At 35.8% G+C, this 24,310-nt stretch overlaps 1 protein-coding gene across 2 annotated transcripts in view; it reads left to right on the top strand.

The window, feature by feature from the left end:
- MAP3K7 (mitogen-activated protein kinase kinase kinase 7) overlaps nucleotides 1–24,310 on the top strand; it is a 72,012-nt gene that overhangs the window by 2,219 nt on the left and 45,483 nt on the right. For both annotated transcript variants that reach the window (XM_055330356.1, XM_055330355.1), the window contains exons 2-5: nucleotides 13,007–13,117; nucleotides 15,522–15,587; nucleotides 16,114–16,159; nucleotides 17,241–17,379. In XM_055330356.1, the coding sequence (XP_055186331.1) occupies nucleotides 13,007–13,117; nucleotides 15,522–15,587; nucleotides 16,114–16,159; nucleotides 17,241–17,379 (362 nt within the window). The remainder of the gene's footprint in view (nucleotides 1–13,006; nucleotides 13,118–15,521; nucleotides 15,588–16,113; nucleotides 16,160–17,240; nucleotides 17,380–24,310) is intronic.

The raw sequence follows: 24,310 nt of genomic DNA, 5'->3' as shown, positions 1-24,310 counted from the left end.
TCTACCAACTGCTTTCACAGATTTAACATCATTTGATTCTTATAGCCTTTATATTGTCACACTACTTTCTAAAGCATTTTACATTATTGCTTCTTGGAAGAATGGAAGTTACTGAGGAGACATCATTTCATATTACTGCTCTTCCCAGAGAGCCATTTAACTTCAGATAAGGTTTTAAGTTTCTAAAGATTCTTCTTTTGGCTTAGATATTGTTTGAACCTTTCTTTATTATATTTAGGACATTCCTGAGGAGTACATTTTCGTTTTCAGATGAAAATTTCTAATATTAGCTTGTTATCTTATTTATTTTTAAAAATATTTTATTTATTTATTCATGAGAGAGAGAGAGAGAGAGAGGCAGAGACACAGGCAGAGGGAGAAGCAGGCTCCATGCAGGGAGCCCGATGTGGGACTCGATCTCTGGTCTCCAGGATCACACGCTGGGTCGAAGGCAGCGCTAAACCGCTGAGCCACATGGCCTACCCCTGGTTATCTAATTTAATTTTCATTTTTTAATACTCAGTTTATTTTCACTTTAAAGATTGAATTTGGACCTTTCTAAAATTAAAACTATTACATAGTTCCCATTACATTCATTTGCACATGTTAAAACAGTGTTATATAATCCATAGTGTACTATGGGCACTCAGTGAGTAACTATTTCTCAATTTAGATTTTGCTTCTAGATTAAAATCATAAATAAGAGACTGAAGAAAGATGACCAGAAAAAAAAAAGTATTTTACATTGCTTTCAATATTTTATATAGTACAAATATATTGCCTATAAATAAAATCCTGTTCTGTATTTCTCAAATAACAGTGCAGTTGAAGGGGATCCCTGGGTGGCTCAGCGGTTTGGCGCGATCCAGGGTGTGGTCCTGGAGTCCTGGGATCGAGTCCCACATCAGGCTCCCTGCATGGAGCCTGCTTCTCCCTCTGCCTGTGTCTCTGCCTCTCTCTCTCTCTCAGTCTGTGTCTCTCATGAATAAATAAATAAAATATTTAAAAAAAAACAGTGCAATTGAAGCAGCATTATATTGATTCAGTTAGAAACTACGTAAGAAAAATACTCCAGCCACAGGCCAAATATGCAGTCATTTAGTAGATGTATATTTTTAAGGCATCAGCTGATTGTAATCCTTACATTCCTAATCTTGTGACTCAGTAATATCAGGGTGGCACTTCCTAAATTCAGTTCTGATACCAAATTATAGGAGGTCTCAGCCTCAGAAACTTACATAGGTAGGTACCTTGTCCTTTTTTTAAGCCATCTAGTTTTTACCATTCTGGATCTGAGTGAAGAGAATATTAGAATAAATTAGAGGTATGCACATTGAAGACTAAGTTGCAAGAAGTGGTAAAGACAGTGTGGTGTGGTAAAAAGTGTACTGGGCTGGGTATTTTTAAAAATTGGATGCCATACTGATTTTGCCAAAATATATTTCAGTAACCTTGAGCAGGTAACCTCAGTTTTCTGGGTCTCTGACTTCTCAGGTAAAATGAAGAATTGAACACGGTATTTAAAGTGTCTTCCAGTTCTAAAGTGAAAACACATTTGTTATTTCCAGTATTTTGGTATGTTTCCACAGGAAGTTTTACATGATCTCTTGTGGAATATAGTTGGTGACAACCAACCCTGATTAGACAGGACAGATATCCCCATTTTATATTGACAAATGGTCATAGGGTTTGATTTACTAGAAGCCTGATGTCTAAGTAAGTGGTAGAGCTGGAAAGTGAATTTGAGATTTCTCACTCGTGTCGATTGTTCTTTCTACTATATTTACAGTGTTACTTTAGTTCTTTATGAAGCACTCTGACCAAACCTTATTCTGAAAGTGGAGAAACAATACTGATTTCCTTTCCTACAGTGATTGGTCCTGTGCATTTAATGAACATTCTTTTCTGTATACAATACTGCTAAGGTACTGTGGAAGATTAATAGAATAATTCTAGATTCTCTCCTTGAAATTTTTGACTTATTGTCAGGCTAGAATAAACACAGAACAGTTAATAATTAACATTTTCAGAACTACAAATTTAAAACTGTGGCTATAAACTGAGCACTGAAGCCATAATTTGTAAGTAGAGTTAATCACAGAAGACTTGGGTGAATAGAAAGTAATCTGAAACTCAATTTTGAATAAAGTAAGCATTACAGACTGGGAAAGGCACAAACGTGAATTGTCTTTGCAGTTGTTCCTCTGCCTAAAATTCTCTTCCCCCAAGAACTTCACATGGCTGACTGCTTTCACCATTCAGGTCCCACTTCAGATGTTTATTCCTTAGGGATACTTTGCCTAAACAACCTAGATCTTTGTCAGTTTTATTATCCTTTATGGCACTTAACCAGTAAGCAAAATTGTGTATCCCCCCAGCAAAATATAAGGTGCCTTATTCACACTTGTAACACCAATGTGTAGCACCTATTTTTTCTGTAAATATTTGTTGAAGGAGTAGTTGAAGTTATCACAGCATAATCATGAGGATTTAGTGCTCATCCAGTTCTTTATTGTGTGTGATACAAACCAGAGGTTGTGATGAGTTTGTGATTTGGCTAAGGCAGCATTTACACTTAGAAGTGAAATCTGATTCTCTATCCAAATGTTGATTCCATTATACTCCATTATACCTAGCAAATACTTTGGTTTAGCAGGGGTTTTAAAAACACCGTGAAGGGTCAGATGCTGTAAGTAAACCACTAGTGAGTTATTACTAAAATCCTAAAAAGACCCTATTTGGTATAGTTGCTTCTTAAAAGGGAGACCCACAGTGTTGACCTCAAGTATAATATAATAAGCAAGGCACATATAATCACTACATTACTTACATGTTCTTGAGCTTTGTTATAGAGACCCAAAGGTTTTGTTTTAAAGGGAAATATAGAAAGAACTTTTGGTAGTGATGTTTATTTTGTAGTTTAGATGTATATAGACAACTGATAATGGGGAAAAAACTTTGTTTATAGTGACCTGAAAAAACTGAGTCTCTAGATTTGTTAGTATTTAATTGTGGGTATCCAAAATTATTAATAAACTCTTCATGTGAAACTTTTTTTTTTAAGATTTTATTTATTTATTCAAGAGAGACATACAGAGAGAGAGAGAGAGTGAGAGACAGACACAGGCAGAGGGAGAAGCAGGCTCCATGCAGGGAGCCTGACGTGGGACTCGATCTCAGGTCTCCAGGATCACACCCAGGGCCAAAGGCAGGCGCTAAACCACTGAGCCACCCGGGCTGCCCTCTTCCATGTGAAACTTTATGATCATTGGTTTCATTTGAAATCTGGAATTGTTATCACAGTGAAGATAGGTACATGATAGCTTTTATATTGTGTGTGTTTAGCTTAAAAAATGACATGGGCATATAATTTGAAAGAAAGGCCTACTAACTGGGTCAGATGTCTGTGGCAGGTTTTAAAAGACTGCATGAAAATTCAAAAATAAGTTTGAATAATCAAAGCTTTACTTCTATGTTTTCAAGACTGTCTTGTCAGCAGATGGCAGTTCTACTCTGCCACAGTTTATTAATAGATATTGAAGTTCTGAGTTCTGAAATAGTTGGAAGCTCTAAGTTCTAACACATTAATGTAAGATCTGTGCTTGTTCTGTCATGTTCCGTATTTCTAGCCAGAGCAGTGGCAGCATAGCCAGGGTCCATTCACATAGTCCATAGAGCAGAGCCAAGTGGATGTGACAACTAAAATCACTGAACTAAAAATAACATGAATTGGGGACAATTAAGAATAATATTTCATAGTAAATTAAGAGCACAAAGGCATCCTTTTCCACTTAGTATAGTTTAAGTGGGTTTTTTGTTTGTCCATTTGTTTTTAGTAACATGACTTGGATAAAGGAATAGTCTTCCATCCTAAAGAAATCCGTTTTTAAAGGAGTTGCTTTCTTTAAACACATAACAGAATGAATCCTGATTTTGATATTTGTGCTTTTTAATATTAATTGCTTGATAATAGTCTTTGCACTCTCATTCTTCTGTTCTATTTTTTTTTTTAATTTAAAAATTACATTTAAGGGACGCCTGGGTGGCTCAGTGGTTGAGCGTCTGCCTATGGCTCAGGGTGTGATCCTGGAGTCCTAGGATTGAGTCCCACATCGGGCTTCCTGAGTGGAGCCTGCTTCTCCCTCTGCCTATGTCTCTGCCTCTCTGTGTGTGTGTCTCATGAATAAATAAATAAATAAATTTTAAAAAATTACATTAAAAAAATTACATTTAAATCTGCTTTACTATATGAAACTAAAGTTGTGGACCCAAAACCAAGAAGACTACACCATGGGGGGGGGGGTAGATGCATATCATAAGAGAATTAATCTAACAACATTTTAATTTAGAATGAATTCATAAATTTAGGAAGAAATATTTCTAAGTTGACTTCCCTTTTAAAGCCAAAGTCCTCTTTGCATTCCTTTGTTTTTCTGTTTTTACAGATGAGGGATTGTGAAAAATATCTAGTATTTATTTCTGAGTTTGCCATTTTGTATGGACGTGTGTGATGGGGGGAGATACTTGTAATTTGGATATGTGCTCTTTTTTACACCCTTGCTGAAAATTGATCTTTGGAGAAAGCTGTCATTCAAAATAATTGTTAATGATAATGTGTCAGAGAAACTTATGTTCAGATAGGAATTCTATCCAAAAAGCATATTTGATTTGTGAACTTGAATTAAAAATTTAGTGGTAAGTAAAAAGTGACTTTCTTTCCTTGTTTTGTAGTTTGAATGTTGGATTTTTCATTGTTTACCTTAGTTGCAAATGTGTCTCAATTTGCCATGTGTGCCGCTCATTTCTACTCATCTACTGTGTATAAGGAAAAACATTGGATTGTTCACAAGAATTCCCTTTTTCTCCTTTCTTCCCGTCCAAGTTGGCATCTTAGTGCTCTGGAAAACTTTCATAAATAATAACAACAGGAGAGGACTCCCTGGTCTATGTGATAGCTTCCACCAGAGTATCTTGTTTCTCTGTTAATTATGTTTTTAATATAACCTAGTATTATCATTCTCAAACCAGAATCACCTAAAGAGCTTGTTAAAACCTAGATTGCTAGACCCTACCCTCAGACTCAGTACTTCTGAGTTGGAACCTGAGAATTTATATTTCTCACAAATTTCCAGGTGATCCTGATGCTTTGGATCCAGAGACCACAATTTGAGAGCCATTGAATTAATGCTTTTGCTGTTTTTGCATTTGATTTCTTTTTGGAAGTCTTCCCTTGGGTTCTGATGACACTAATCTGATTTGCCTGTTACATTATTGACCGTTCCTTCCTAGTTTTTGCTGTTTTATTCTCCTCTCTCTTCAGGATGTTAAAGTTCTTCAGAACTCAGTTCTGGGGCCCAAGTATTTAGAGGCTACTTTTTTGGTAATCTCATCCAGTTGATTGACTAGAAACAACTAAATACTGTTTTTTAGTTGCTAAATATGTTATTTTACAAAAATCTGCCTACTCTCTTTGTTTTCCTTCATTAAGCTGTTGCCCAATCTAGACATTATCCTTAATTCATCTCTTTTCTTTCTGCCCATCCTGCCTGCATGCAGACCATCAACAAGCTCTTTTTTTTTTAAAGATTTTATTTATTTATTTGAGGCAGAGAGAGACAGAGAGAAGTAAGGAGGGAGGGACAGAGGGAGAGAGAAAAGCAGACTCCCCACTGAGCAGGGAGCCCAATGGGGGGCTCAATCCCAAACCCCTGAAATGACCAGAGTCAGACACATAACAGACAGCCACCCAGGCACCCCTGCAAGCTCTTTTATAATAAAACATACCCCAAATCTGCCCGTTTTTCTGCTCTACCATCAACCTTGTCCTAGCTATTCTCTCTTGCTTGAGCTGTTAAAATAGCCTCTTTGGTGTCTCTATATAGTCTAGCTTCCCTACAATCCATTTTTCATGTAAGAGCTAGAATGATTTTTTTTTTTTTAATATGCTTCCCATTGCACTTAGACTGAAATTCAAAATCCTTTTCATGATGCAGAGAGCCATTCAGGATCCAGACTCTGCCTGTCTCTCCAGCCTTATCTGGCATCACTCTTCCCTTTTTCCACTGTGCACCACCACATCAAACACTCCAAATATTTCTTTAGGTCATCACTAAAATGTCACCTTTCTCAGTGCAGCTTTACAGGACTTCCCTGTTTAAAATTGGCGGTGTGGTAGGGGCAGGGGTAGTGCATTTGTGTGTGTACACACAAGAGTTTGCTCCTTTACTTCTTAGCACGCTTGTTATTTACTAAAATGTGTTTTCTTGTATGTCTTGCTTCATTTGTTTCTCCACAAGAATATAAGCAGTAGGAAAAAGGATAGGTTATTTCGTTCACTTCTATATCTTGAGGGTCTAGAATACCACCTAGTCTGTAGACAGCGTTCAAATATTGTTGAATAAGGAATGGGGTTTTTTTCCCCCTCTTAGGGCCATCACATTACTTGTTTATTCTTCTTTGGTTGGTTCCTTGTATTATTCAAGTATCAAGTTAGTAACCTCATCAGATGGCCTTACGGTACTATCCATCCCAAAATTTCCATTAGTCTCTTTGTTCTATCATCTTCCTTTTTTGTTTTCTACATGACTTTTTTTTTTTTTTTTTTGCAATCTGGTATTTTTCTCATTTATCGATTTGTCTGTTGTCTGCTCCCCAGCCCCAATTGAAAGCACATTCCATGTAGATCAAGGCCTTTGTCTTATTTATTGCTCTATCTCTGGTATCCTAAATGGTAGCTAGATATAGTAGACCAAAAACTACTATTTTAAGGAGTAAACAAATGAAGTTCATTATTTCCTTGACATGAACCTCACCTTTACCCCTTTGAAAGGAGAAATGATTTATTTCTCCCTTGCTTACTGACTAGGTCTTACCCTTTGGTAAGATTCTAGCTGATTCTCCAAAATTTACAGATGCTTCATTAGACAGTATGATTGATTAAATCTTTGGTCATTGGCAAGTGATCTGACCTCCAGCTCCTCTCCTTTCTTCTCCTCTCCTGTCCTTGAAGGTCAGGAGGATGATTTCACTGATTCTCCAAAATGTAGCCAAGCTGTACACTTAGCTCCCTGTACTTGAGTTGTCTGCCATCTCACTGCCTGTGATAGAGGTTCCAGCAATTTGCCCTGCAACAGCCTCCTTCCAACAGTTCAGAAGACTCTAATTTCCAGTTGCCTCACTTTTCTCTTGGCGAGAGGTTTTTGTATCATTTCCATGTTCTTTTGGGGCCGAGAGAACCTGAGTAGGGCCTCCCTTTGTTTATCTCCCTTGCATTCTTAATTATCTGCAGCTTCCCTTGTGGGCTAAGCTGTGTGAGGCTACCCTCTCTTAGGGATCTCTTTGAGAAATGGGAAGGGTAAGTCCTTTTTGCCCTCAAATCCCTAACCTATCCTGAATCCCTGAACCTATCACTGAAGGGGATGGGGTGTTTCTTTAGGCACCCTCATAGACTCACCTTTGGCTCACTTCAGCTGGTATTTAAAAACTTATTTTAACAGTGTTATTTTGTCTTGAGTTGTTTCTCTACCTCACAAGGGTCAATTCTTTATCTTTTTTCCTGTTAATGTCTCTACAGTTATGCTATTTGGAAAATGGGAGGTTTTTTTGATGTTGCAATCTGAATGACCAAATGTATATTTCGTATATATATTTGACTTTTGTCCACAGTTTCTGACTCAGAGTTCCTAAGTGAAAAGAGATACCCTCAGTAGTTCCTAAATGAAGAGAGATACAAAAATATTTCTCCTCCCCTTCTTTCTCCTGTATGTCGCATATGTGTGTTTTGTTATGGTAGTGAGGTTACTTTTGATGCCTTCCAAAGGATGGGGCTCCTGCTAGGAGAATCTACTTTGTGATGAGAAGTTTGGAACCTCAGTTCCACCCTCCTGACCTTCAAGGACAGGAGAGGAGAAGAAAGGAGAGGAGCTAGAGGTCAGATCACTTGGCAATAACCAAAGATTTAATCAATCATACTTGTCTAATGAAGCATCGATAAAAACCCAAAAGGATAGTGTTTGGAGAACTTTCAGCTTGGTGAATAGGTAGAGGTAGGTGCAAGGAGAGTAGCTTGCCTGGAGAGGTCATCAAAGATCTGCACACTTTCTGCATACCTTACCCTCTGGTTCTCTTCCATCTGGTGGTTCCTGGGTTATATCCTTTTATAATAAACTGGTAATCTAGTAAGTAAATTGTTTGAGTTTTGTGAGCCACTCTAGCAAATTAATTGAACCCAAGGAGGGAGTCATTGTACCTCCACAGTCTGAAGCCATTGGTCAGAAGCACAAGTGACACCTGGGCTTGTGACTGGCATCTGAAGTTGTGGGAGAAGAGGCAGTCTTATAGAGATGAGATCTTAACCTATAAGATCTGATGCTACACTATCCAAATAGATAGTGTCAGAATTGAACTGAATTATAAGACACCAAGCTGGTATCTGAGCATTGCTTGTTGGTGTGGAGAAAGTCCCCTTCATTCATTCGAATTGGTGATCAGAATCATGAAATACACAGAAATTTCTTTTTTTTTTAAAGATTTTATTTATTTATTTGACAGCATGTGCACAAGCGGGGGAGTAGCAGGGAGAGGGAGAAGAAAGGAGAGGGGCTCCCTACTGAGCAAGGAACCCTATGTGGGGCTTGGTCCCAGGACCCAGGATCATGACCTGAGCTGAAGGCAGACGCTTAACCTACTGAGGCACCCAGACACCCCAGAAATTTAATTCTTTAGGCATTAACTCTGTGCTTCTAACCTCTCCTTTGAATTCGTAGCAATTTTTTTATCATGCATTTCAGTTTCGGTGTACAACCTTAGGCATCTTATACTTTCTTTACTATCATTTTGTATCTGTTGTTTCACTATATATGTGAAATATCTTATGGCTCTAACATGAGTGGATGCTTTTTAAAGCCATGGGCTTTTACCTTACATGAATATGCTTGTTTTATAGTTCAAAGTATTCCCAAAAATTGCTTTCTTAAGCAAATGGAAGAAAAATTATTGTGTCCTCACTTGTCTGCATTTTGTTCCCATGATTTTAAATTGAAAACTCAAACTCAGCCATTATCTCGGCACTAGATGGCACTTGTGCATCACAACTAGTCATGCAACACCTAACAGTTTTTCTGACAAGTGAATGATCCACAAATGTAATGTTTGGAATCCCTGCATGGACATTCCTGAGAATAGGAAAATGAAACAGGAGGAGACCTACTAAGTACCAGTTGCTTTGAGGTATTTTTAAATACATGGTTGAAGAATATTTTAAATTCATAGTCATTATTTCATAGTTTTATCAATAGTCTGGTCTCCATCCTTACCTTCTTAGCCTAATGTTGCCATAAAGTTGAAATTTGTCTCAGGACCTGTTTGCTATTTATCATGGTTAATTGTGAGAGAAATGATTAGTACAGCTCTCTTACACTTATTCATACCCACCTCTACACACTTTTTCTTTTGTAGGACTTAAGAAAACGTGTGGCTTTGGCTCACTTAGGAACCCTGTAGATGTCACTGAGAACACTGTTGAAAAACACAGAAGTGCAAAGATGTTAATCTCCCCAGCATTAATAGCTAATAGGTAGACAGAACCTATATTCAACTCAAGTCTGTTGAGTTTTAGAGCCTGTGTGTACTCTTTCCCATACTCTGATGTTGCCAGGGTTAGCCAATACCCATTCATGTTAAAATAGCTGGATGACTAGTGCAAGTGACTGATGTTGGTTTCTTTCTCTTATGAGAGATACAACTCAGTGCTCAAGAACAACCCAATTAAAAAATGGGTCAAAGACACGAACAGACATTTTTCCAAAGAAGACATACAGATGACCAAACAGACACATGGAAAGATGCTCAACATTACTCATCATCAGAGAATGCAATTCAAAACTGTAATGAGATCACCTCACATCATCTGTCAGAGTGGCTAAAATCAAAAACAAGAAACAAGTATTGGGGAGTATATGGAGAAAAAGGAACCCTCATGCATTGATGGTGGGAATGCAAACTGTTATAACCACTGTGGAAAACAGTATGGAAGTTCCTTAAGAAGTTAAAAATAGAACTACCCTATGATCCAGTATTTATTTGTACTACTATTTACCAAAAAAATGAAAACACTAATTTCAAGGGATCCATGGGCCTCCTTACATTTATTGCAGCATTATTTACAGTAGCCAAGATATGGAAGCAGCCCAAATGTCCATCGACTGATGAATGGATAAAGATGATGTCATGTACACACACACACACACGCACACACACACTGAAATATTATTCAGCCATAAAAAAGAATGAAATCTTGCCATTTGCAGCAACCTAGATGGAGCTAGAATATTATGCCAAACAAAATAAGTCAAAGACAAATACCATATGGTTTCACATATTGATATGTGAAACCTAAGAAACAAAACCAATGAACCAAGGGAAAATAAAAAGATAAACAGACTCTTAACTCTAGGGAACAAACTGATGGTTAGTAGAGGGGAGGTGGGAGACGGGATTGGTGAAGTAGATGATGGGGATCAAAGAGTGATGAGCACTGAATAATGTATAGTTTTTGAATCACTGTATTATACACCTGAAAGTAATATACTGTGTAAACTATTCTGGAATTAAAATTAAAAACTTAATAAAAAATACTGAGAGATAGGGCAGCCCAGGTGGCTTAGCGGTTTAGTTCCGCCTTCAGCCCAGGGCATGATCCCATGGTCCCGGGATCAAGTCCCACATCAGTCTCTCTGCATGGAGCCTGCTTCTCCGTCTGCCTATGTCTCTGCCTCTCACTCTTGCTCTCTCTTTCTCTCTCTCTAATGAATAAATAAATAAAAATCTTTTAAAAAATACTTAGAGATAATAAAATAAAATGGAGGAGAATTAAATGCGTTAATGCATGATTAGCACATAGACTAGTACATGGCACATGGTAAACATTCAATAAATGGCACATGGTTAACCATTTGGGTGATTTTATGCATTATTTAACATGAGAAATGTCCATACTACTTTGTGTAATGTATGAAGTAGAATTTGAGCTGTAGGGCACCTGGGTATCTCAGTTGAGCATCTGCTTTGGGCTCAGGTCATGATCCCAGGGTCCTGGGATTGAGTCCTGCATTAGGCTCTCCATAGGGAGTCTGCTTCTCCCTCTGCCTATGTCTCTGCATTTCTCTGTGTCTCTCTCATGAACAAATAAATAAAATCTTAAAAAAAAAAAAAAAAGAATTTGAACTATGGCTAGAGTGGCCATACATCCCAGTTTACAGCTACTGTCCAGTAATTAGCACTTCCTTCTTATGCTAGAAAGCATTCTGATGAAAATAATAAGTTATCTGATCACCTTAGCCATAGCTAGCTTTGTTACAAAAGAGCTTTGTGCCCAGGGATTTGTTCTTGTAAGTTTATCTGAAGTGAAAACTCCTCCTCCAAGGAAAGATAACTGTTACCTTTCGACGTAGAATAGAAATATATGTGTACATATATTAGGATTCCTAACATTCTGGTGTTAAAGTCTCTGGCATCAAACTGCACTAAGTCTTTACTAATATAGCCTTGGGCAGTTTACTTCTTTAATACTAGGTGCTTTACAGTAAAATAAGAATAGCATTAGTACCTGTCTCTTGTAGTTGTGTAAATGAGGTAATGTATGTAAAGCACTACACGGAAAGTACATCATAAACGAGAGATGTACAGAGAGGTAGATATTTCACTTAAGCAAAAAGCTTTGTGACACAAAGCACTTAGATACATTGGAAGCTGAAGAATTGGAGTAGATGGCACTTCACTAAGGTCCTTTACGATGATAAACATCTAATGATTTTGTTTTACAAGTATCAAAAGCTATTCTTTTGTTGATTTTATATCATGGCAAATTTCAAACATTGGTAAAAGTAGAAAGTATAGTGTGAGAAAGCAGTGAACCCATAAGGTACCCATCACTTAGCTGTCAACAGTAGATGGCCAATCTTCATTTTATAACTTTCAAAAGCAACTTTAATGAGATATTTTACATATCATAAAATTCACCCATTCGGACTGTTTAGTCATTTGTACAAATTTGCCAAGTTATACAACCATCACCATAAATATGTTTTCAGATATTTTCATCCCCTTGACATTGAGTTATACCCATTTACAGTTAATCCCAATTTTCTTTTTTTTTTAAAGATTTTATTTATTCATGAGAGACACACAGAGAGAGGCAGAGACACAGTGGGAGAAGCAGGCTCCATGCAGGGAGCCGATGTGGGACTTGATCCCAGGTCTCCAGGATCACACCCCGGGCTGAAGGTGGTGCTAAACCACTGAGCCACCAGGGCTGCCCTTAATCCCAGTTTTTACTCCATTCCAAGCAACCACTGATCTCCTTTCTATCTGTGGATTTCTGGATATTTCATATCAGTGGAATCATACAGCATGTGATTTCTTGTGTCTAGTTAGCATAGTGTGTTTGAGGCTCATCCATAGTGTAACATGTATCAATTAGTTCATTTTTTTCTCTTGATGAATGTATTCCATTGTATAGGTAATACATGTTTTGTCTGCCTTCACGATGGCCAGTCTTATAGCATCTATATTTTTATACTTTTCCCTCCATTTCATACCCCTACTGAATTATTCAAAAGCTATTTTTAATTTCATGAATATGATAGCTTAAAACATTGATAGTAAGTTCTTTTTATATTTGTTTTCCCAAACATCATCTTTCTATCCTCTGCCATTCATCTTGCCTGTTTTAATTTGTTTTCTTGCTCCAGGAGTCTTTGTTGTTTGATGTTTTTGTTTTATCTGATAGTGAAGAGCTGTCTATTCCATAAACTTTCAAAGATAGAGATAAGTTCATCATTTCCTCACTTTAAGAACTTTAAACTTGCTCAGTGGCAAATCCAGATAGTGATGATTTCTAAAATCTTTCAATAAGTCTTTGAAGTAGGCTTCCATGTTGTATGTTGGGCTAGATCTGTTTATTTCTAATTATCATGGGTGTTTGTCTCTTTGTTTTGTTTTAACTCAGGTTGTTGGAAGAGGAGCCTTTGGTGTAGTTTGCAAAGCTAAGTGGAGAGCAAAAGATGTTGCTATTAAACAAATAGAAAGTGAATCTGAGAGGAAAGCTTTTATTGTAGAGGTAAGTTGAGATGTTTCCAATGTGTAATTCTTTACCTACGATACTCTATGGATTTAATATGAAAAAGTTGTTTCCCAATTATCATTTCTCTGTACTTGAGCCTAAGCAATTTGGTTGAACCAAAGATAATGCCGTAGAAACATTTTTCATTCACACTCTTAATTCTGATTAAAAATTGGGGCAAAGACTCTTAACTACATAAATGAGTTCATCCCTGAATTAAAATACAGTCTCATCTATGTAATTCAGATCTATTTCAAGGCATAGGATTTAAATTTTAAAATAGAAAAGAAATAGTATTCTTTCCTGTTATCTAAAATTAAGAAGGAAAATTTTATGCATTCATTTTTGGCTGAATATTTTTAGAAATTCAAATGAGATCACTTTACAGGGAAATAATTTCAAATTTGATTTTTTTCCTCATTTAGCGTGAAAATCTACAACTGTTCTCTTACAGATTTGATGATGGAGAATTCAATAATCATTAATTCAGTAATCAATAGTAATTATCAGATTTATTCTTTATTAATTTTTACTATTTTGTATATTAGATCGCAGTAGTTCCTTAAATTAGTGGTTTTGTCACTTTTTTTTCTCATTGGCCAATGGGTAAGTGTTCTTTACCTTACAGACCTTTCTAAATTTATATGTGATTAAATTTAATTATAATTTGAAAATATACTTTATGGTATTTTTAAATGTATAACATGGAGAATGAAAAGTGAGGTGGGATTTGATGAAGTAGATTTTTGTAATTAATTGAATGAGTTAAGAAATGCTGATAGCGGGCAGCCTGGGTGGCTCAGCGGTTTAGCGCCTGCCTTCAGTCCAGGGTGTGATCCTGGAGACCTGGGATCGAGTCCCACGTCAGGCTCCCTGCATGAAGCCTGCTTCTCCCTCTGCCTGTGTCTCTGCCTCTCTCTCTCTCTCTCTCTCTCTCTCTGTGTCTCTCATGAATAAATAAATTTAAAAAAAAAAGAAAGAAAGAAAGAAAGAAATGCTGATAGTTTGGGGTCCTCATGAAGAAAAGATGATCTCTAGTAGTATACTCCAAGAGTGGCCTCAGCCTTGCCTTATTCATGATTTTTGTTTATGGTTTAGGTAAAGGTCTAAAAGTGCATTGGCACTTTCACAAAACTAGCTAAAAGCATATGTATTAAATGCTAGGAATTAGGAGTTAGAAAGATAGCTGGGATAAAAAAAAATTTATCAAAGTTAATACGTGCAGGTAATTCAGACTGTCAAATAGTTGTCTACATAGTCTTATTTTTAAAACTTTAATCCCCTAGATCTCTTCCCATCATATTTTCTCCTTTTCAGAAGCAACTACTTTTGAGTTCATCCCTTAGTTTTGTTTGGTTCCCCAATCCAAAGACTTTTAGGTATATCAAAGAATTAACCACTAATCTTTGGGGTGATAAAGAGGCAGTCACTAAGCTGTTCGAAATCAGGAAGGGAGGGAATCCTTGGTCTGACTTTCGACTAATCTCTCTGTTCCTTTGTTAGCTTATTTGTACCACCACCACTCCCAACCCTTTGGAGGTTTTATGAGATTAATCTCATTTCTGCTTACTTTTTCTCATTTTTTTTTAAGATCGACTGAGTTAGTTATTACTAGTCATTTGCTTTCTAACTTCCAAAAATGTGTGCTGTTTTCTTATTTCACATTCTCTTCATCCTTCCGAGTTCATACCTTGAAAAAAATGTCTTTATTCTTGGATTTGGGGAAGGAGCAGGAATAAATGCTTAAATAATCTGCTATCCAAAGCTCAGTGCTAAACCTTTAGAAGATGAAATATTTAAGTGCAGATTTTAAGTCAGATAAACTAAAGTTCAAACCCTGGTGGTAGGATATTTAGCAGCTCACTTAATCCTTTCTGAGCCTTATCTTAAAATTAGTTCACTTTTCTTTAAGGTAGAAATGACAATACCTACGTTGCAGAGTTGTGAGAATTATACAGTATCTATAAAGTGCTGACCAGGGCCTGGCACAGAGTTTGGTAGACTGATCAACCACAGCTATGAAGGTGGTGACGGTAACATAGCTTCTTCTGCTTTGGATAACTAAGCTCAGTGCCATCTTTGGGATGGTGTCCTAACATTTTTTGTTGAAGTTTATTTTTTTTATTTGTACTTATCATGGCTTGTTCAATACTCCTGTTATAGTACTTTGCACTTTGCCTTAATTGTTTACGTCTGTCTCCCAAGTAAAGCATGAGAGCTCTAGGACAGGGAATCTTTGCCATTCTGGGTAGGCATTTATGACCACAGTGCCTGCTACGTAGTGAATAATGATTGTTGAATAGTTAAACTAATGTTTTGTACACCCTAAAATTGTAATGATGCTATGAAATCAATTCTCAAAAGTTAGCATCTTTTAAAAGAAACTTTTAATTTGTTACAGCTTCGACAGTTATCCCGTGTGAACCATCCTAATATTGTAAAGCTATATGGAGCCTGCTTGAATCCAGTAAGTTTGTCATTTTTTCATTGTCACCTGCCTATAAGTATTGACATGGTAAATGTTTGCAGGTGTGTAGCTTATGAACCTATTTTGATCTGTTATATTATTCCCAAAAAAAAAAAAATACACTTTATTTGTTTCTAGTCTGTTAGCAACATAGTATGTTGGAGGCATTATCTTGGGTGGTCTCATCCACTAACCTCATCTTATGAGGTTTATGACATTCCTTGACAGAGTCTACTCAGCACTGAAAGTTCTCAAAGGTCTTGCGATTGTTTTTACATTCACCTCCACTTTTATTATATATTATAATATCTATTATGTTATTTATTACATAATAATTTTGTAGTGGGCCCTACAAGACAAGGCCTTAGATCATAGGGCCTTCTTTTTCCATTAGTACCATTTACATAGTGGGGACCAAAAGAATAATTTTTAATGCATTTATAAAATTACAGATTGAACTAAGTTCTCTCAAGTCATCTAAGATGCTATAGCCCTGTGGTTAATTATACTGACATGTTTCTTTTAGGTGTGTCTTGTGATGGAATATGCTGAAGGGGGCTCTTTATATAATGGTGAGTGTCATTAGACCTGTCTTTATGTAGTAGAGTAAAATCATTGAAAAGCTTTTAATATACATTGTTAGTTACTTAATGTTCTTCACAGTTTACCTTCAGAATCTCAAAAGGAGGTAATTTAAAAGAAAAATCTGTTAAAGATTAGAAACGAAAAGATAAGATGCTGCAACATTAGTATGTGAAATTTAGAAGCCTATCAATCTTTTCAATTGATGGTACTTTTTATAATGTTGAAAGCATTAAAGTAAAATTTGCTTTTTAAATAGATTTTAAAATATCTTTATACTTTTCATGTTTTTCATTTGCCCGCTCTTATCTTTGAACCTCCTTATTTGAGAACTCTTTAACTGTACTTTCTTCCCTCTCTTACTACTTAATTTGCTCTCTTTACAAAAAATAAAATTGCGAAAACGCACTTCACAAAACATTTTAATTATAACAATGAAAGAAACAAGGTCATTTAGTTATAGAACAGAGATTTTTCACTCTTAAGAGACACCAGCCATATAGTAAATATATTAATGATTGCATTTATATAAAATAAATGTTGCATTTTATTTTTTTAATTAACGGTTTGTTTAAATTTTCATTTATATTTAATGCCCATGTATTCATCATAGTTAATGGGTATCTCTAACACTTGGTTGTCTTATTTGGTTGAACTATTTCTAGTTTTTAGCTATTGTAAAAAGCATAATTATATACATCTTGATGTACATTGTTTTATTTCCTTCCGTACTACTCTGTATCTCAGTGCTATCACATTGCCTATAATTTATATTATTGTGAAAGACTATCTTTTAAGCCGGAAAAGTACAGTAATTCATATTAATTTTGCTAGAGAGTGTGTATAACATTTGATAGAGGTACTATTACATTTTAGATACTTGTGTGGTAGTTCTCTATTTGAAATTATTAGATATTTCCATCTTTATATTTAGAAAAGAATTAAAAGCAGGACTGATGGGAGCATGTGTAGAAAAATACCCAGTCCTGTGTCCCAATGGTGCTCTCATTCACCTTGTGTCTTTTGTTATATGCAATAAAGTTCTTTTTAGTTTGTGCCTTTCTTTTGCAGTGCTGCATGGTGCTGAACCATTGCCATATTATACTGCTGCCCATGCAATGAGTTGGTGTTTACAGTGTTCCCAAGGAGTGGCTTATCTTCACAGCATGCAACCCAAAGCTCTAATTCACAGGGACCTGAAACCACCAAAGTAAGTTCTAATAGTGTGATGTCTGTCTCCATATCTCTCTCTATCTTGCCCCAACCCCTGCCCACTTCCTAATTCAAGCTAATTGTTGCACTTGACTGTCTCTTTTCTCCTCCCTTTTGGCTAGTTTGAAAGAGTTTATTTTTAACTCACCTTTGTTATTTAGTCATTTATCTAAGCTTGCATTTTAAAATACTGTCTTTAGTAGGATTTTAATTTTAGTCACATTTTTGTTATATTTTAATAACTCTTGCCATTGATTGGCATACTTCTATAATTGGCTAGCCTGTAAATCTTATTTTGTGCCTGCTGTATCTATTGTTGCCCCTAGACAGTCCCCAAGTTTATATTATTCCCCACTATATTCCTAATAACTAGTACAATGTCCATATATAGTAGACATTCTACAATATTTTACAGAGTGGTTATTATTTGCCATTTTAGAGGAAGGAAAATGGACATGTCTGACATCTGGGTAGAACCTGAAAATATCCTGGATTTCTCCTTATTAAGGATCATAGGACTTTAAAACTCCCCTAAATAAGTACATTAACAGGCTAATACTTTGGGGGTTTTTTGTTTGCATAGGTACTTAAATAAAGAAAACATACATGTGGTATTTTCCCCTTTCCTCTCTATTTTTTTTTTCTTTATCCACTTGTGATAGTAAAAAAAGTCCACATGCCATTCTCTCACTCCCCACCCCCGCCACTACATCAGTCCTCATATAAGAGGTTTCCCCTAGGAAATCAGTCTCAAGTATTCCATTCTCTTGATACAGGTTTAAAGCATTAAAGTGTCCTGTCTGGGTACAACTTGTCACTCTTATGTCTAATCTAATACGTTCTACATAGCTTTCAACTCTTGCAATGCCTGTTCTCACTAGTGTACATTATTCCTACTCTCAGACTTAAACTGATTTCTAAAAAAAAAAAAAAAAAAACTGATTTCTGTTTCCTAGGTCCCTGGTCAAATAATGTTTAAGACTCAGATTCATGATTCTTTTATTTTTTTACTTGACTCCTTGAGGCTATTGCCATAGCTACCTATCTTGGCCAATGAAGAAGAAATCATTTCATCTTTTTTACCTGTTTACGAAGATTGAATCATCTTTTGCTCCTCTTAATTAATATACAGCTGAATTATCAAAACAAATTCATGAGAATCATAGCTCTTATCCAGCCACAAATTGACTAATGACTCAGAGGATACAGGCAAGCATCAGGCATCTTTTTCTTGGAAGAGCCAGAAACCATCAGATGGAACTCCCAAAAGTATCCTGTTTCTTCTGCATTAGGTCATATTTTGGTTTTGGAATAACTGACTATTGTTAAACAATATACATGAAAATACCTCACAAAAGGAAGTCATTTCAGTTTTCCAACGTCTTTCCTATTCCATAATTATACAACTGAAATGACTACCTTCATTCTCCATCTACCCATATGCCATAAGTCCATAAATGTTAGATTTATTTAACCAACCTACTTAGATATGTCCTACTTAAATCATTTGTAGATATAGACTCTTCCTTTTGCTAATAGATACCATCAGTATAGTTGTAGGAAGTCTAGCCTAGGTCATTCATTCCTCTTAGGCATCCTTATGGTTGTACTCATTCTATAGTATTGCAGATTGTTTTTAGGACACCCAGTATACACTTTGGGCTTTAGAGTTAGAATTGATTTCTCAGAATGTACTGGAAAAAAGGAAAGTCTTTGGAATGGCTATGCTTTCATATATAAATTGTATACACAAGCACACATACTATATTACTGTCAGTGGAAAACCTGTGGATTCTGTATTAAGGAAGAGTGTTCCAGAGAATGGTGTATAAAGAAGGCACGTGATGATTTGATTAGGTATTTTATATAATTTCAACTTGTGTTTGTGCCCCTATTTTATTCATCTTTTGCAGGTTTGTTTGCATGTACTTCAAAAATAACAATGTGGTTTTGGTCCCAGCTGTGTGAATGTAAGCCTACAAAGATAATTTAGGTTCATATTTCAGTGAGTCTTGAATGTCATATTCATGGCTGGTGACCTATTAAAATGTTATGAGTGAAGGAGTACTAATTATAATAACATTAATATAAAAGTCATTCAGAAAAAAATTAACTTGAATCTACTAGGTAATAAAACGAGGAAAACCAGTTTTACAGTTCTTTTCTGGGTAAAGAGTAGTTAGAGCTGGAACAAGAACAATAAAACAGGCAATTTTTTGTTGAAGTGCATATAAAAGTAAATTGCCTTTAGCATTCTTTCCACTTCAGTTTTCATAGAAGTATTTTTGACATGAGATCTGTATGGTTGTTTATCTGGTTTATTTATCCTAGTCATGTTGGACTAAAAAGAAACTGATTTCTGAATAATCTTTCTAGTTAGAATTTTAATTTAAAATTATATACAGAGAATTTATAAAAACTGTAATTTCCGTGAACACCTCCCCCCCCCCAAATACTGCTGTTGAATATATTACTACAGTGTGATAGTACAAATTATCCTTATTTCTGTTTGTCATCCAAAGGAAAACCTAAGTAAGGATATATACTACTTGGTGATTGAACTTGGGTGGTATAGCACCTAGGAAAATCAGAATCTTAAGTTCAGAAAATTTCCTGGAAACCTCCCATTAAGTTACTTTATTATTTAAAGATTTATTTATTTATTCCTGAGAGAGAGAGACAAAGACATAGGCAGAGGGTGAAGCAGGCTCCCTGCAAGGAGCCTGATGGGGGCTCAATCCTAGGACCCTGGGATCACCACCTGAGCCCAAGGCAGATGCTCAACCATTGAGCCACCTAGGTGCCCTTCATTAAGTTATTTTAACTGTAATAAAGTTATGCTCCTCCCACACACACACACTTCGAACATAAGAAACAGTTTTGAGATTCAACATTTTTAGAAGTATCTTAAAAATAAAGACATTCGGGGAGCCCCGGTGGCGCAGTGGTTTAGTGCCACCTTCAGACCAGGGCGTGATCCTGGAGACCCGGGATAGAGTCTCACATCGGGCTCCCTGCATAGAGCCTGCTTCTCCCTCTCCCTGTATCTCTCTCTGTGAATAAATAAATAAAATATTTTTTAAAAAAATAAGGACATTTTTTTCCTTTTCCTGTATACATTTATTTTACCTTTTTAATTAAATTATATCTTGTTGGGACACCAGAATGTCTCAGTCAAGTTGAGTGGCTGCCTTTGCCTCCAGGCATGATCCCGGAATGCCTCCAATCAAGCCCTGCATCATTGGGCTCCTTGCTCAGGAATCTGCTTCTCCCTCTTCTCCTCACCCCACTTGTGTGCACGTACACCCTCTCCTCTCTCTCTCTCTCTCTCTCTCTCTCTCCTCAGATAAATAAAATCTTTAAAATAGATGAATAAATAAATAAATATGTAGTTATTTTCAAATAATATATGTTCATGATTAAAAACAAATTCAAATAGAAGAATATAAAGCGAGTCTTTCCTGCCTCCTGTTTCTACTCCTCAAAGGTAACCACTATTTTGTTTTTTTAATCATGTGTGATTTATACTTTATATAATGTTGCTTTTTTCACTTACATGGACATCTTTTCATATCACTGTATTCAGATATTTACCGTTCTATTTTTAGTAAATAATATTCCCTGTTACTCCTGGTAAATACTCGAAACTATTCTTGATCTTATAAATAATCTTAGACTTGGAAGACTTGATTTTTATGGCTGTTTTTAGAAAATATACTGCTACTGAATTATTTGATACTTTGAGATTCTGCAAAGTTTTTAATGCCCTAAGTTGGTGCTTCTCAAATTCCCCTCCCCGCCCCTGAACAAAGTTATGATAAAATACAACCTCAGTAGTTTTAAGAGTAGGGAAAGAGGGCCCAAATAATCATCCTTTTTGAATTTTGCATGCAAATTTTGCATTCAACTTCATATATTATGTAATTTGTTTTAAAGTCAATGTTCAGATGTTAAAAATACTTAAGACTGAGTAAAAACGATGGTCTAAGGAGAAGTGCTAGTTTTAACCTGGGGCTCTGTAGGCTCCCTGCCACTTACCTTGGCTCCCACTGACTGGTATAGTGACAAGGTTTCATACCCTAGTTTACAAAGCACATAAAGTTAAGCCACAATATCTATGTATTTAAATCCTAACAACCTGTGATAGAGATTATATGGAAATGTGGCTTGATTCTTAATGCTCACATAATAAGAATTTTGACAGTCCAGCAATATGGTAAACCAGATCAACTGAAAAACCGTCCTACAACAAACACCCAGAGATACTGCATAATACAACAGACATCCTTTTACATACATAGGTGATCTTACAAGAAAATAAGGGAAATCATCAGGACAAAAAATGGAAAGAACAGAATCCTAAAAGAATATAATCCAAGCATGAAAGCTAAGGGACTGTATGTGAGCTTCTGTCAGTATCAAAAATATAAAACCCCAGTTTTAATGGCTCTTGTGTAATTGGAGATAAGTCTTTTGTTCTGCACCAGGTAAAATAGCAGAACTGAGATCTCCATAAATTTAGTATTCCCAGAGGGAACAACTTAAAAGTGGGCTAGAAAAAAATACCAGTTTTCTTACTTAAGGAAACTTTTATTTCTTAACAGAGATCTCCCCTCTTCTTGGGAGTTTGGATTTGCCCTACTTGCACACTTAAGAAAATCCCAACAAGACAATAAAAGTGTTTTGGGATTGGTAGTGTCCCAGGGCATCTGATAGTAATGAAACTCCCATTTAAAAGTCCTGTGCTATCGTTCAGAATTATGGGAAGAAAAGATGATTTGGGGGAAAATGCTATATTGCTTTTATTTGTATATTAGGTTCAGGGGCTGCCAGCAGACAGGGTACAGCACAGATGTTAACACTTGCTGAATAAATAAATGGGAAACCTCATACACAACAGTACACACAAGTAGTCACAGGTACAAATAGTCACAGGTACAGCATAACAAATATGCAATTTCTTTGACACTACTTCTTAGTTTACAGACACAACTAATTTATTCAGTATTGTGCTGGAAGAATCCTTTTGGAATATGTGTACCAACATATCATGTACCTTCCAGCTACCAGATTATGCTGCTGTTCAGAAAAAACAGTGATGGAACGATTTGTGTGTGTGTGTGTGTGTGTGTGTGTGTGTGTGTGTGACCTCTACATTTAATTTAGTATCAGACAAAGTCACTTGGTCAGTAAAAACTAAAACTTGACAGTTGCAGTGGCTCATTACATTTGCTGTTTCTGCTTTAAGATCTGCTTTTGAGTTGCTCTGGCTTTGTCTTCCATTGTAAATACTCTTAGTCTCTCATTTCTTTGTAAACATCTCATTTGCAGTTTTGGGAGACAAACTTGCAACTTTGTATAGTGTTTATATATATATACAGATATATCTGACTTGCCCTTCCATAGAGCTACTCGCAATAAATGTGTCCATGAAAATAATAAATAAAAAATAAATAAAAGTCCTGTGCTTTCAGTCCACGCCTTTAATTATTCCAGATTAAAATTAATCAAATATGAAGCCACAGTAAAAATTACCACACCCATAAGGGTCCAAGTTACCATGAGTAAAAGCAGAAATAACACAAAGCAGAATTAAGCTCTCAAATATTTAGACTCCAAACATTTGGAATATGATGTAAATATGCTTATATTATTTACCCAAAAAAGAATTAAAATATGCAAGGAATAAATTAGTCAAAATGACCAAAAGGACTAAATACAACATTTAGGAATAATTAAAAATTTTAAATAGGGGATCTGAAATACATGACAAGAGAATTGGCAAGCTATAAGATATATCTGCAGTTACCCAGAATGCAACACAACCAAATAAGTAAAGGAGAAAAATGATAGATTAAGGAACAGGGAAAGGAAAGAAAGGACTAACAGTACAGAACTACAGTAGAAAATAAGATGGAGAGAGTATAATTCAGGAGGGACTGACCAGGAATTTTCTGAACAAAGATGATTTGTAAACAGGGATAAATGAAATCTACCCTATAACACATGTTAGTGAGGCTACAGAACAACAGAACCAAAAGGGAGATTTTTAAATCAGCTAATCAGGAAAGAGATTGCCTACAAAGGATTGACAGACGGAAGGGTATTTTCCATCACCATTAGTGGAAGCTGGAAAACTGGAATTATAACTTCACAGAGCTAAGAAAAAAAAGTGTACCTGCCCTAAATTATTTTTTAAGGAGAAGGGTGCAAATTCAAGATGTTTTGAAACAAAACCTGAGAGAATTTACTATAAATGGACCTTAATTGAAGGTATTTGGGGAGAAAGAAAATGATTGCATAGGACAAATAGAAGATTCAAGAAGGAATGGTGAAACACATTAAGATAAAAGTTGACTGTATAAAACAAAAATACATTTATGCATGTAAGAGAAGGTGGTTAAAGGGGATTTAAAATAAATAATTATTTCTACTAGTTTACAGAATAACCCTGAAGACTATAAGCCTTTTAGGTAATGATACAGAAAGTGAGTTACATATTTATTTTTAAATGTTTAACTCTTTTAATAAGCTAATAAAAATTGTCTTTTACTTTTATAGTTCTTTTAATACTTTCTTAAGTTGATTTCAGTTTCTATAGTAGTAATAAGTTACATTGGGATATTAAAAAACCTAAGACTCTGAGTATCAGTTTCTTTAAAGGAATCATAATAGCTAAGAATATTAGTTGTTTTAACACCAGCTGCTGTAGCTAATACTGGGCTTATCACAGTAGAAATTTATTGCTTGTGCATGTGAAATCCAAAACAGTTGTTCCTGTTTGGCAGATGATCTTCCGTATTGTCATTCAAGGACCCAGTTAAGCTTCCTCTATCTTGTACTTCTGCCATCCTCCAGGGCTTTGGCAACTTAATCATTTAGCCAGCAGATAAAGAGAATGGAGATCACATGAGAGGTTTTTTGAGTGA

The sequence above is a fragment of the Nyctereutes procyonoides genome, unplaced genomic scaffold, assembly GCF_905146905.1.
Source record: "Nyctereutes procyonoides isolate TBG_1078 unplaced genomic scaffold, NYPRO_anot_genome, whole genome shotgun sequence".
NCBI lineage: Eukaryota > Metazoa > Chordata > Mammalia > Carnivora > Canidae > Nyctereutes > Nyctereutes procyonoides.
Note: the sequence above shows the minus strand (reverse complement) of the source record. Positions and strands in the feature narration are given on the sequence as shown.